The 13,508-nt window shown below is 32.6% G+C and overlaps 1 protein-coding gene across 5 annotated transcripts in view; it reads right to left on the bottom strand.

Annotated features, from left to right (window-relative positions):
- Positions 1-7,905: 7,905 nt before the first annotated feature.
- Positions 7,906-13,508, bottom strand: part of LOC106463612 — a 62,957-nt gene continuing 57,354 nt past the window's right edge. For all 5 annotated transcript variants that reach the window (XM_022391146.1, XM_013923661.2, XM_022391148.1 and 2 more), the window contains 2 exons: positions 9,881-10,090; positions 7,906-9,755 (listed from right to left, as the gene is read on the bottom strand). In XM_022391146.1, coding sequence (XP_022246854.1) covers positions 8,010-9,755; positions 9,881-10,090 — 1,956 coding nt within the window. In that variant the 3' untranslated portion in view covers positions 7,906-8,009. The remainder of the gene's footprint in view (positions 9,756-9,880; positions 10,091-13,508) is intronic.

The raw sequence follows: 13,508 nt of genomic DNA, 5'->3' as shown, positions 1-13,508 counted from the left end.
CCATTCATCTATGCCAGGAGCTCAAATTGTGCTCTAAATGCTTCCCACTGTGCCTTCCCATCGAATTCCTGTGGCTTCCTTCGTACTAGATCACCCCTATTAGTGACATTCATCTCTGGGATGTGACTTCTAACAGAACTGGAGATGTCTGCATTAGGGTTTAGCTGCGGGGTCTGGAAGGGGGCTTCCCATTGTCTAAGGCTGATTAAGTCGATGGTTAATGTATCCTCCTTGTGTAAAAGACAGTAAATCATCCTTTAATGTACTTAATTCACTTTGAAATTTACTAATCTTTTCCATTTGTGTATGCTAGCTTTCTCTCAACTGTTGGAGACTTTCTTCTTTTATATTTTTTTTCTCCTCCAACCACTGCTGTAGTCTCTCTTCTTGTTCATTTTCTTTCTCCTCCAACAACTCCTGTAGTTTCTGTTCTTGTTTCTCTTCCAACTACTGCTGTAGTCACTCTTCTTTTTTTTTCTCGTTCTTTTGTTTCTTTTCTTTTTCCTCCAAGATCTGCTGTAATCTCTCCTGTTTATTTTGCTGTTCGAGTTGACACTTTTGCAGGCTTTCTTGCCATGGCTGTTGTCTCTCTTCTTGTTTCTTTTCTTTTTCCTCCAACAACTGGTGTAGTCTTGTTTCATTTGCTGTTTGAGCTGCCACTGTTGCAGGTATTGTTGCCACTGCTGTTGTCCCATTTCTTGTTTCTTTTGCTGTTCTTGTATTGCTGCCATCAAATCTGCTAAGTCATAGTTTGAGTTGCGAATTCTCGTTTCCATTTTTTTTATTTTCCGTCCCACTCTCTGACACCAATTTGTTACGTCTCTGGCCGTTTGTTATTTCCCGCAAACATTCTTTCTGAAGAACTTCAGCGATACAAGTCCTTTCTTAAATAAAACTAATTTATTCTTTCTCAATACAACTTTGCAATACACTTAATTTCCACAGTCACTTTCACTTAAACACACGCTATAATTCACAATGATTCATGCACTTTACTTACTGTCACTACCGCTCGCTTGACTCAATTATCTGTCTCTATATCTGCATTCGTTTGCATGGCTTATATAGTAAAATAGATGGCATCTGGCAAACACTCGGGCCTTTATGATCCTTCTAGAAACTTATGACGTGTTACCAGAGTCATGTGACTTCCGCTGTCGTAACACCACCTTCCGGAAGGACCATAAGCCCTATAGTATATGGGCCGTTTGAATTGAGAAATAAAAGAAATCAAGCCGCATTCAAGAAATAATCTGGAAGAAAACAGTTAAAACAACACCAAAGTATTTCCCGCAATTCTTGAAGTAGCGTCACTTGACGTAACTTCCACCATAACACCTAAATAAGAAAGAAACTCAACATTCTGAAATTATCATCAATGACAAGCGGGGTTAAGAGAGATATGAGCAACCCTGGTTTTCTATAATAACCCTAAATACCTACTAAGAACAAGTAAAGGAAAGAGTTAGCATTATCAGTCTCATAATGACAGGGTGCTCATAGAGTACTTTTTTCATAGGTAACTCATTACTCATAGTCATAACTAAGACTATTTATGATTAATCGTTATTGTACATTTTTAACAGCTTTTCTGGTAGATATTACATAATGTAGTACTTAATATGTTAGGCATAGAGCTGAAGTTTTCTATATGTATCATATATTGGAGTCAGTATGCTATATATCTTAAAACTTAAATACAATTAAATTTTCCATACAAGTTTTTTAGTAATATTACTGTATATATTTATATATTATAAGATATTAAGTTGTATTTAAGTTAATTTTACCTTTAATGGGACTTGATTTCACCACTTTTTAATTACTAAACCTAGCATCCTAACCATGTTACTGGTATTCATAACAGTTTTAATTCAAAACATGCGTTAATCTTTGTAGGAAATTAAATAGGTGTATCTGGTTTTGTATTATTTGCTTTTTAATTCAAGTCTACAGAATGGGTTATCTCCCCTCATTCTACTGTGAGGATTTAAACCTTGAAGTTTAGCATTTTAAGTCCATAAACTTGTCACTGACTCATCAGAGGGACTTGTATAGTTGGAATGGGCCTCAAATTTTGAGAGAAAAGATATAGAAAAAAAGGATTTATTTTCTTGATATTTTATAGTATTTTTGTTTCATTTTTTATTGTATTACTTAATGGCAATTAAAACTGAAATATATATGCATGCTTATGTCAACTATATATGTTAGGAAAGAGAAATTTATACATTTCGTTTTCACATTATAATACTTGAAATTTCGATACTTTTTTATCGTTCATAGAAGATTATAACTTTTGAGTAAGTTTGTTGCATTCTGTAGAATAATTTTATAAAAAAAATAATGTGAGATTCAATCCACATAATAAATTAATTTATTTCTTCTTCAACATTTACTATAACCACATTCACCTGCAGGCCTAATTTCAAATATAAAACTTTTCAAAAGATACTACTGTAATTATTTTAAGTATAATACACTAATAATGCTTAACAGAAATTTCCTTGATTGATAACAAATCAGGTTATCTTAATGATCATTCATTACTTCTATTTACAATGAACACTTATTTCTACTACGTACTGGTAGTTTCCAGATTCTAGTACCAGGGCTGCTTTTATGACCTTAACGTTATGCAACATCTAAATTAAAACACTGAAAACATACCTTATAATTACAGAAGTGCTAGAGTTTGAAATGTTTTAATAATTACTTCAAATTGAAAATAAACACAGTGAATACTCTTCAAGAAATAAGCGTGAATATTAAATTAAGCTATTATTTTACAAAAATAATGAATATGTATAAAGCAAAAACCCCTGTACTCAACTTCTGATCTACTAATACTAAACTCAATGCTACACTTATTGCTAGAGGATAATTATAGTTACTCTCTATGTTTCAATCTGAGCTAAAGAAAAAACTGAAAATTATTTTATTTTACAAATCCTAGCAATGTATTATTTTCCCTAGTAAATTACTAATAACAACTATCCTACAGTCTTTATTTCCTATACCTAGGTTTGAACCCTACATCTTAATCACTAGACCACTTTGAGAGGTACAGAATCATCTTTTCTTTCATGCATGTGCACATACTTCTTGTGTATATAAGCCTAAGCTTTGTATATTTCCTGTGACATGGAGACACTGAAAACAATACAAAGGCTTAAAATGTTTTTTCAGTCCTGATAAGAATATTTTGTCATAAAAAAAAGGTTGATATTGTTACAAATTCTGTCATAAATAACAAGGCTTTGATTTTTTAGATTGGTGATTAGATTCTGCCTTGGAAATCTCGGTAATGATTTTTTTTTAAAAATAGTAAACACCACAAAAGTATTGTTGCGTCATCGAGATCATGTGATTCTCACGCTCTCTACTATCTAGAATTATCCTGTACTTTGGCGAATGTTCTAGTTCTTACTAGATATAGGGTAGGCGGGTATATAAAAGAGGGGAATGTAATGTGTGTATAGACAGTGAGTAATTGAACTGCAGTCAGAGAGCACGAGAGACGTTCGTTGTTATAGCTTTTGTTTAGCGCGATTGTTGAAGTTGAGTGTATCGGTAAAGTTGTATTCGGAAAGAATAAACCAGTTTTATTAAGTAAAGAACTTGTGTCGCTATAGTTTTGTCGGAACGAAGTTATGGAAAGTTAATTAACAAGTGGAGATGTAACAGTATAGTATATGCCAAGTAGAAGTTTCACAAAATTCTCACATCTTGTGTATTTCTACCACAAAATAAAAAACACTCTAAAGGCTGACAGAAACACTAATGTTCATAATTTAGGAGTTTAGACCAAAAAACAATAGAGAAAATGCAACATATTAGAAAGCCAGTCTGTTTCAATTCTGAATATTTTATCCAAGAGTCAAATTATGTGTATGTTTAAATCTCTTGTGTAAATAATATTTCCATATTAAGGATAAATTTATCTACATTGGCAATGTGGATGAAGATGCAGACTATACCATTACGTAAAAAAAAAAATCAAGACATTCTTATTAGAATTATGTTATCCAAAGCTGTTTATTTAGAACTATATTTATTATTAAATGTATTAAAATTCTGTTAAGTAGTAAAAATGTTTAACTTTCTTCATTCAGACTGGCCTTTAAGTGAGGTATCAGAAGACCTTTCGTTATCCAAAGCTTTTCATTCCAAACAAGATGCAACATTTGAAAAATAATGTAGAATCCCCCCCCTCCAACTTCAAATCATTCTACTCGCAGCTGTGATTTGTAATTCATTAAAATAGACTTATTTGTTCTGAGAACAAGTTGTTTATATGAATTCTATTTTGAATTTCAACAAAAATAAAAGACAGAATAGGTTTGCTGTTAAGAACAAAGCTACACAACGGGCTATCTATGCACTGCCCAAAGAGGGTATTAAAACTGGTTTCTAGCTTTAAAAGCCTTCAGACATACCACTGAGCCACAAGGAATAGGGAAATATGGTAAAATATAACTCAAACAATGATTTATACTCTTTTGTTCATTAGATTATGATTTTATTTTTTCAGTATTATACATTACATAATTAAAAACAAGCAGTGATAATAATTATACATTATCAGGATAGAAAAACTTTTTAACAAGACGTTCATTTAATTACAGGGGATTAATGAATTATAATATCAAATGGAGGTAGACATTCAAATATTATTTATGGATATATAATACAATACTGTACACACACCACAAATATATATACACACACACACATATATATATATATATATACACAAGTACAGAAAACAACAGAATGGAATTAAACACTCAAATAAAGTATATTTATTCTGGATTATGAATTTAGTAATACATTCATTACTGTTGTAAGTCCCTTATCCCCAATAAGCAATTTAAAGATCTGTTGTCTTTTATTCATAAACAAAGTACCCATATTGTTAGGTCTTTTAATAAATTTATTCAGCACAAATGTAGTTTAAGTCCAGGTTTCTTATAACAAAGACCTGCAAGTTCTATATAGAGAAAGATGGGGGTAAGATAGCCTCTTTAACTTTGAATGTGGGTTTCTCCAATTATGTCATGAAAAAGCAAAATATTTTAAAATGATCCTTGTTTTATTATAAATGCCATTTTTAGTTAAAACAAAGACTGAACTTTGATGTTTTTTAGATACTAAAAAAAATTCTTGTAGTTGTGGGCCATTTTACCAGTAATGTTATATAAAATCAACTCCTTAGTTGGGATAAAATAGACCCACTTAAATAAAAATTTTAAATAAATACTATACATAAATACTCTTGGCAAGGATCAGGAAAGCCATGCACCATACATAAGTTGCACATTACTCCTATCGATACAGGTCACGGGTCAATGGCCATTTCATCAAGTTTGTTGACTCGCATTCAAAATTTTATGAATATATGTCAACAAGTTTGGTATCATCTTGTAGATTATAATTCAAATTTTAGTATTATTCATTAGTTAATTTCTTAATTTTAAAGTTAATATTAAAAATAAATGTTAAATATCAATTTTTGTGTGTGATGTGGTATGGTGAATGCAGCATTGGTTCAAATTAGATGTTTGTGATGTCCAAATACAAAGTCAATAGTTTCTTACAAATTAGGAACTCAAATTACCAATATTAACAAGCTAGAATCTAAAATAAGAACCTCCTATCTTTTCAATTTGCTGAGATACAACTACATTTACTAAATCAAACACAGTGGCCCCACCCACCTCTTTTCATTTTTGGAAACGCTTACATACACCTACTTCTGTCTATGACGTGTGAATAACCAATTAAAAGTTCAGAATGTCCCCTAGTGGCTTTCCTAGCCTTTTTGAAATATTCAGGCAGCAAATTCTTTTTTTTTATGCTAGATTTCAAGTGGTAAGGTAAAACTTTAGTTAGCTCAAAATTTCATAATTTTTAGAACCAAAGTTATAATTTTCTTAAATGAAAATGTACTTCTGATAGTTACTTACCTCCTGTCACAAGATTAGCTTTTCTCGTTTTGTGCTTCCCTGTGTAAGCAAAATTTTTCATAAATACATGCCACAAGCCTTCATCATCCCTCTGTTGGAATCCAAAGTTCCAACACATCTCTTGTGCAAATCATCATGTGTCACCTCTCCACCAAAAGGAGAGCACTACTATCACATGATGCATGTGACTACCCCTACTGCGCCATCACTTCGAAGTTTGACAGAAGATGTGAGCACCAGAAGATTGTGGGGAGGATGGGTGGGAAGTGTGAGAGGAGGGAGTACCCATCGGAAATACATTTTCATTTAGGAAAAATATAAATTCCAATATGGTACTCTCCCTCCACTCACAAAATTAGCTTGAATCTGACATTGAAATGGAGAAGAGACTGGTGTGAGGGAAGCAAAGGCATATCCCCCAGAAGCATCTGGAGGATACCCCTGAAATGAGAGGAACAGATCAGATGATCTGAGGAGGGGCACTGCACCACATCTGAGCCAGGTATCTCTTCCCCAGGAGCATCGACATGATCAAGAGGACCAGACCTGGCGGAACATGAAAGGAGCACATCTGCGTGGGAGAGGATAGAGAGGAATTCATAAGCAGGAAAAAGCATAAAAATATTAACTCCACAATTGTGAAGTGTTGTAAATAAAGTTAAGAAAAATATAAAAAATAAACCACTTCAGGGTAACTGAAAAATGTAAGAAACAACATCTCAACTCAACAGCTGCCAAATGAGAAGTGATAATTCAGTAGTGGGGCATAGAGGGAGTCACATGCATCACGTGATAGTAGTGCTCTGCTATTGGTGGAGAGGTGATGCATAATGATTTGCATGAGAGACTTGTTGAAACTTTGGATTCCAACAGAGGGATGATGAAACTTGTGGCATGCATTTCTGAAAAACGTTTGCATATAAAGGGCAGTACAAAACAAGAAAAGCTGATCTTGTGAGGGGAGGGAGAGTACCTTATCGGAATACAGCAAAGTTACTATGCTTGATAAATTATAGAAGAATTCTATTGTATTTATATAGTATGATTTTTGGTTGTTTCAACATGTATGTATAAAACCTAAAAAAAGTATTTCATTTCACATGTGCAAAATTTAATAAGGCTCAGCTACTTACATCAAGCAGCAAACAAGTACAAACTTTATAAGTAGAAGAGATAATTGTTTGTTATACTTATTTATTTACTGTTCTATGTTTTAAGAAAAATAACTGAAATTTAAGAACTTAATTGTAAACAGCAAAAATGTATTATAACTGAAATGTGACTACATTTTACAAAATACTGGTCCACTAGAACACATCCAAGAAGGGTCATCTTGTAAAGGTCAGTTTTATATTCTTGTATATGGTAACATGAGTGTACATTCACCATGTCATTGCAACTTATGTAATGTTATTCAGGCATGGCTGAAAGGTCAATATAATAAAAATAATAAATATATATATATATATATATATAAATGTATAATGTTATGAGATTTAAGCTATTTAGACTAAACAATCGTGTTTTCATGTTATAATTTGTAGTCATTTTAGAATGAAAAAATCATAATTTATGATGGTTACGAGGTCGATTAAATCGACCAAACCCGTACAGAGATTTGACAGTGACAATAATGGATAAAATATAAAGTTTTATCTTTAAAAACGTTTGATAATTAGCTGGAGATTATAAAGATTTCACATGTGAAATTGAAAATTTCTGATGCATAAATGTACTTTTAATATTAAAATCAAAATTACTTTGTATATTGGATATTTAACATTTGAAAAGACAAAAGGAATAAAAAAAAAAAACATTACCTAAAAAATATTAAAATTTAATAAAGAAATCTGATATTTTGTGTATGATAGCCTTGTAATATTTACTAATAATCTGCAAAATTTTGTGAAGGTATGCTTACTAATTTCAAAGTTATAGCATAAAAACTATAACAAGCACAAAATGGTTACGAGGTCGGTCTGTGGAACCAAGCCCATGCTGAAAGAGTTATTTAGAACAATGGTGTGAACTCATCATGCTTTATGACCCATCTCCATCCATTGAGTTTTGTAATATTGGAGCAGATGGTGAATACATAAAATTTTCTTTCTCAATCACTGCTTTCCATGCTTGTTTTTTTTTGGTCAGTAAAGGCCAGTTCTGGCAGATATCACAAATGAAGTCCTCATCATCACTGTCAACACCTGCACATTCTTCATGAGACCATTCTTTGCAATGACTACATTGGATCCACCCATCATATGGTGTTTTACTGTAAGTTTCTCCACAAAATAAGCAGGCTGTGTCATTGTCATCATTTAATGTTTCACTAGATGTTTCATTTGTTTTTGAGCTTCGCTTTACCATCCTCTTTCCTCTTTTTTCCTTCTGCTGTTCTCTACTTTTCTTTCTTTCTTTTGTTAGTTCCTTCTTCCTTTCTTTTTCAGAAGATGATTGAGATACTTCTGCATCTGTTTCAATGAGCATCTTCTTATAGGAATAGGATGTTAATAGCTGTGCACTGCTGCTCTTAAGTTTCCTCTTCCTTCTGTGCTTGATAACTGGAAGCACTTTTGAAGATGGTGTTATAACAACTGGGGAAACATATGCATATGATGTACTGGCAATGGCATTGTCACAAATATTCTCTCTTCCAGTTTTAACCAATGAAAATTTCTTCCATCCAAAGGTGTTTTGTCCTGAAGGAGGTTGTGAAGTTGGGAAGGTGACAGGTTGTGAAACCTGCACCTCGCGAGGCTCAGGAAAGGGCCTTTCAGTGAGGTTTGCTGGAGCAAACTCATGATCTTCAAATAAGTTTCTTGCAACTGGATATATACCAGTTTTGAAAAACCCATTGACAGCATTAAATGCTATTGCTGCCTTGAGGTAGGCTCGGTTGAACAGTTCTGCTACCTGAAATACTGTCACATTCCTTCCTGGATGATGCCTCAGCCATGACTCAACTTCTAGAGTATAATATGAAGTCAGTGGCTTCATGAAGGACACATTAAGAGGCTGCAATCTATGTGAACAATGTGTAGGGAGACACAACAAAAAGACTCCATTATCTTTAGCAAGATTTACAACATCTAGGTTTATTGTATACGTGGAATGTCCATCAAGTATGAGCAAAACTTTATTTTCTTTTGATGCTTCTGACACTCTTAGAAAGTGATTAAACCACTGAGTGAATATTGGAAGCTGGATCCTGCCACTTTTATGGCAGGCATAGAGTGATCCTCTTGGTGCCCCATTCATAAGTTCTGGATCCATTGATGTCCATGGAAAGACAAAAAGTGGTGGAACAAATGACCCTGTGGCACTCATACATATTTCAACAGTTACTAACTGTCCATATTCTGCTGATTTCAAAGCTCTTACTTGACGATGATTCTTCAATTCAATAATTTTTGATGGTTTGCTTTGTGCAATTGACAAACCAGTTTCATCAACACTGTAAATGTTATTTGGAGAAAACTTGTGCTCATCAAACAGTTGTTCCAAAATATTGAAAAACTTGCTCACAACTTGTCTATCAAATCCTCTTGCACGTGCTGCTGATATAGCATCAGGTGTTCTCACTGACAATTCAGGATTGCGTGATAGGAAACCTCGCAGCCACTCTTTTCCAGCCTTTTCATTTCTAAACCGATGTGACAGTCCAGTGCGCTCAGCTTGTTGGTAAGCTAACCGGCGGACCTCATCACCACCAATCCCAAACATCATCTCTTCCATCATATGTATGTAATGCACAAGGTCATGTTCCATTGCTGGAGAAAATGTTGTCTGAAAGTAAATAAAATTATAAATGTCTGAGCTAGTAGTTAAGAATGTGGTTCTAGTAAGCCTAATACAAATCACTGAGTGGATCTGAAACTTAAAAGCCTTGGTAAAGTCTTCCATTGACTTACCTGGAAACGGCCCAGTGCTTTACTAGATCCCTTGGCTTGTTTATTTTGGTCCTTGTATCTCCGCTTTAATGTTGACCTGGGAATTCCAAAAACTTTTGCTGCTTTTTTGAAGCCCATTTCACCTTTAGTTAATGTCTCTAATGCCCTTTCCATGGATACACTGTCCCATGAGTTTCTTTTTGATATTCGCTGGTACGTTCGTGGCTTTCTCTGAAAAAACAAACAAAAAAAACACTATTCTAATTATGTAAATAAAAAAAATTATTAAACAAGTAATCAGTGTTACAGGTACTTTCCCTTGAAAATTAAATGTGAAGAAAAAAGTTACATGCTATACGGTAGACCTACTGATGGTCTTACTATAAGCTACACAAAGTAAAGCATGCAAGCATTATAAAAAATCAGTGAACTTGAACTGTTTCTATTACAACATATTTAGCTGTCTATAATTCCTCATTCATTGAAATTATTAAAGTTAAATTCACTAAAATATCTACTTTGTAACCATATAAATTCAAAATTCTTATCCGAGATTTTAAAAAATGTAGTTGCCCTTTTATCATTTCCATTTGCACGCATCCACCAGTGTGTTTATGAATGGAGTCACGAACAATATTATATGATTCACTTTAGATGGTAGAACATAATAAATGATACTCTGGTCTGGCCATTTTATCAAAGGGACCCAACTAACCCCACTTTCCCCTATGGTGTTTTGGTTGTCTTTTGCTTGGCAATAATGAACCCCTAGTTCTTAAATATATAGTGCTTATAAAATTCACTCAGCTAAATTAATAAAAAACATGAATCATTAAATGTCACCCAGAAAAATGAAATAGTGGCTCATTAATGGCAAGTACAAGTCAACCCAAACACCACACACATACACACCACTCAAATGTACTATTCTTGTTTACTGTGAATAATCCAACAGTGTTTGACAGATATACTGTGTATCATAGACAATCCAGCTGTAGTTTATTCCCATGTGCATTCCTTGTAAACATTTCTCGCAAATTATATTGGTAGCTTAACTCAAGGGAATTCTAACATTATGTGACAGGCATGGCCATCAAGAACATTCTCTAGAGATCAAGAAGCAACTTGCTCATACATAAAGAAGCAAGTTAGGTTACACTTATTTAGTTGGTTATTTTGCTGGTAAATTAAGTTACTCTACATCTTGCTAATTATTTTTCTGATTCTTGTCTTAATTTCTTTTTCTTATGCCTCATCATTTAATGTTCTGTCTCACTCTCTGCTTTTTCTTCTTTCCAGTGTTTTATTGCTAGGCCTAAGTTCACAGTAAACACTAATACAACAATTTCTCTTCCTTGATAATATCTTATACTCTACACAATATATGGTGAATCCATTATTAATACATTTAAACCACAAGTTTAATATTTCAAAGCTAAGATAACTAAATGACTAACAAACTAACAGATTCAATATAACAAATTTGATGTTAATCTACTTTTAAAATTTTGGAGAAAATTCTGGAAATTGGTAACACTCTCTCATTATATGTTGTCAAAACTCTGTCTCACCAAACACTACAACAAAATTCTAGAAACTAGTAGAGTAAAAATAGTCCTCACCGGGTGACAACAAGAGATGCAAATACTACTATAAATGTATGAATAAACTTTTTTCACTCATATGCATCAATGATTTTTTCTTAGAAGCAGATACAGCTGTTTAATCAAACTATTGATCATGGTTTCAACATTATTGCTTAATCCTCTTACCCCGGGCATCCTTTACTGAGCATATCACATTAATAGCTGTCCAAAAATATTACTGATTTCTCATCGGACATTAGTGGTTTTATGAAAATATTATCTTACTTCAATGGTTCAACAATTCAGTGCCTGACAAAGCTTGCTAGTTTCCCGATAGTTATATGTACAACTCTACCACTCGCTGGATATCAAGGAGACTCTGAACTAGGAAGACGATTTTAGGTTATTTGTAAGTTAGTGAAATTTCTGTTTATGAAACTTGGTTTATAATAATTAATCATAATAGTTGCTATTGTAAATTATACTGTTGTATATATACATTAAAACGTATTTGTGTCAAAAACAAAAACATTGTGAATCAATCTTGTTGGCAAATAGTGTAAATTAAATAAAATATCAACATATTTCTAAACACTAAATCCAGGGTACAGTTCAACTATTAAAAGTTAAATTATTTAACGAGGCTTTGGATTATTTCAAATTCTCAATACGTAACAATAGTATATAAGTTTTAAGTTCTTAATTTTATAAGGCATTTTAAAAAAATCCTGAATTTCCCCTAGTATAAGAAATGTGATATTTTTCTCTCCAGGCACACCATCTTCTCAAATATATTTACCACCTCTCCAATAAGTAAATTACTCATTACAGTATCATTATCACTCAGACAATGCATACATTTCATAGTCTTCAATTTTGTTTGGTTACAAAGCCATCAAATAGAAAATCAGAAATCTCTTACAACACCCACCTGTCACATCCTCACTTTCAGGATTTATTAATAGTTCTCTCTTACATTTAATACTATATTATTTATAACTGATAGAAAGCCAAAGTTTTCATCTATCAAATGACATATTATATTATATTGTTTTCTGTACAAAGAATTGTCAGTTTCTCTTTCAATACAAGCTTCCTTCCCATGGGAAACATACTGACTAACATGGTTAAATTTGTAATGGCTCTTGGCACATAGTTAGAAAGCCAGAAAAATTGTGATAGTTATGGAACATTGTCTGCTTTTTGTATGTTATTATTCTATGTTCTTTGGTGCATTATTTAATAAAATAAAAATTTAGTGTACAACTACCATTAATATAAAAAAGTAGGGTTAAGTGTCATCTACACTCAACAGCAAAAAAAAAAAGCTCAGGTAAGTACCTTATCTCCTTCAGCACAGCTCGGTCCCTGAACCTCGTAACCATTTTCTGTTTGTTACAGTTTTCATGCTATAACTTTTAAATTAGTAAGCATATGTTTATGAAATTTGGCAAATTATCAGCAAACATTACAATGCTTTCATACACAAAATAAAAAATTTTTTTATTAAGTCTTCAGGTTTGTAAAGCAATGTTTTTCTGATGCTTTTTGTTTTTTCTTTTCACATGTTGCCTGTCCAACATGCAAAGTAATTTTCGTTTTAAAATTAAAAATACTTTTATTCATCTGAAAATTTTCCAATTTCAAATACAAAATCTCTGTAATATCCAGATAGTTATCAAATGTTTCTTAAGAAAAACTTTATATTTTATCTGTTATCTTCACTAATGAACCTCTGTACAGGTTCTATAGATTTGACCAATTTTTTAACCACCATAAAAAATTAGGAAATAAATATAAATTATGCCTCTTTCATTCTAAAGTGACAACAAATTATAACACGAAAACATAAATATTTAGATTAAATAGCTTAAATCTCATAACATTGTACATTTATATATATTTATTATTTTTATTATATTGACCTTTCAGCCATGGGTGGCTAAAAATAAAGAAGTTACAATGATGTGGCACACGTGAAGCTTTGTTACCATATCCAATAATATAAAACTGACCTTTAGTCTTTTCTAAGTGATCTGTTTTGGCTGTGTTTTAGAGGTACT

The sequence above is a fragment of the Limulus polyphemus genome, unplaced genomic scaffold (genome assembly GCF_000517525.1).
Source record: "Limulus polyphemus unplaced genomic scaffold, Limulus_polyphemus-2.1.2 Scaffold1446, whole genome shotgun sequence".
In the NCBI taxonomy this organism is placed as follows: domain Eukaryota; kingdom Metazoa; phylum Arthropoda; class Merostomata; order Xiphosura; family Limulidae; genus Limulus; species Limulus polyphemus.
Note: the sequence above shows the minus strand (reverse complement) of the source record. Positions and strands in the feature narration are given on the sequence as shown.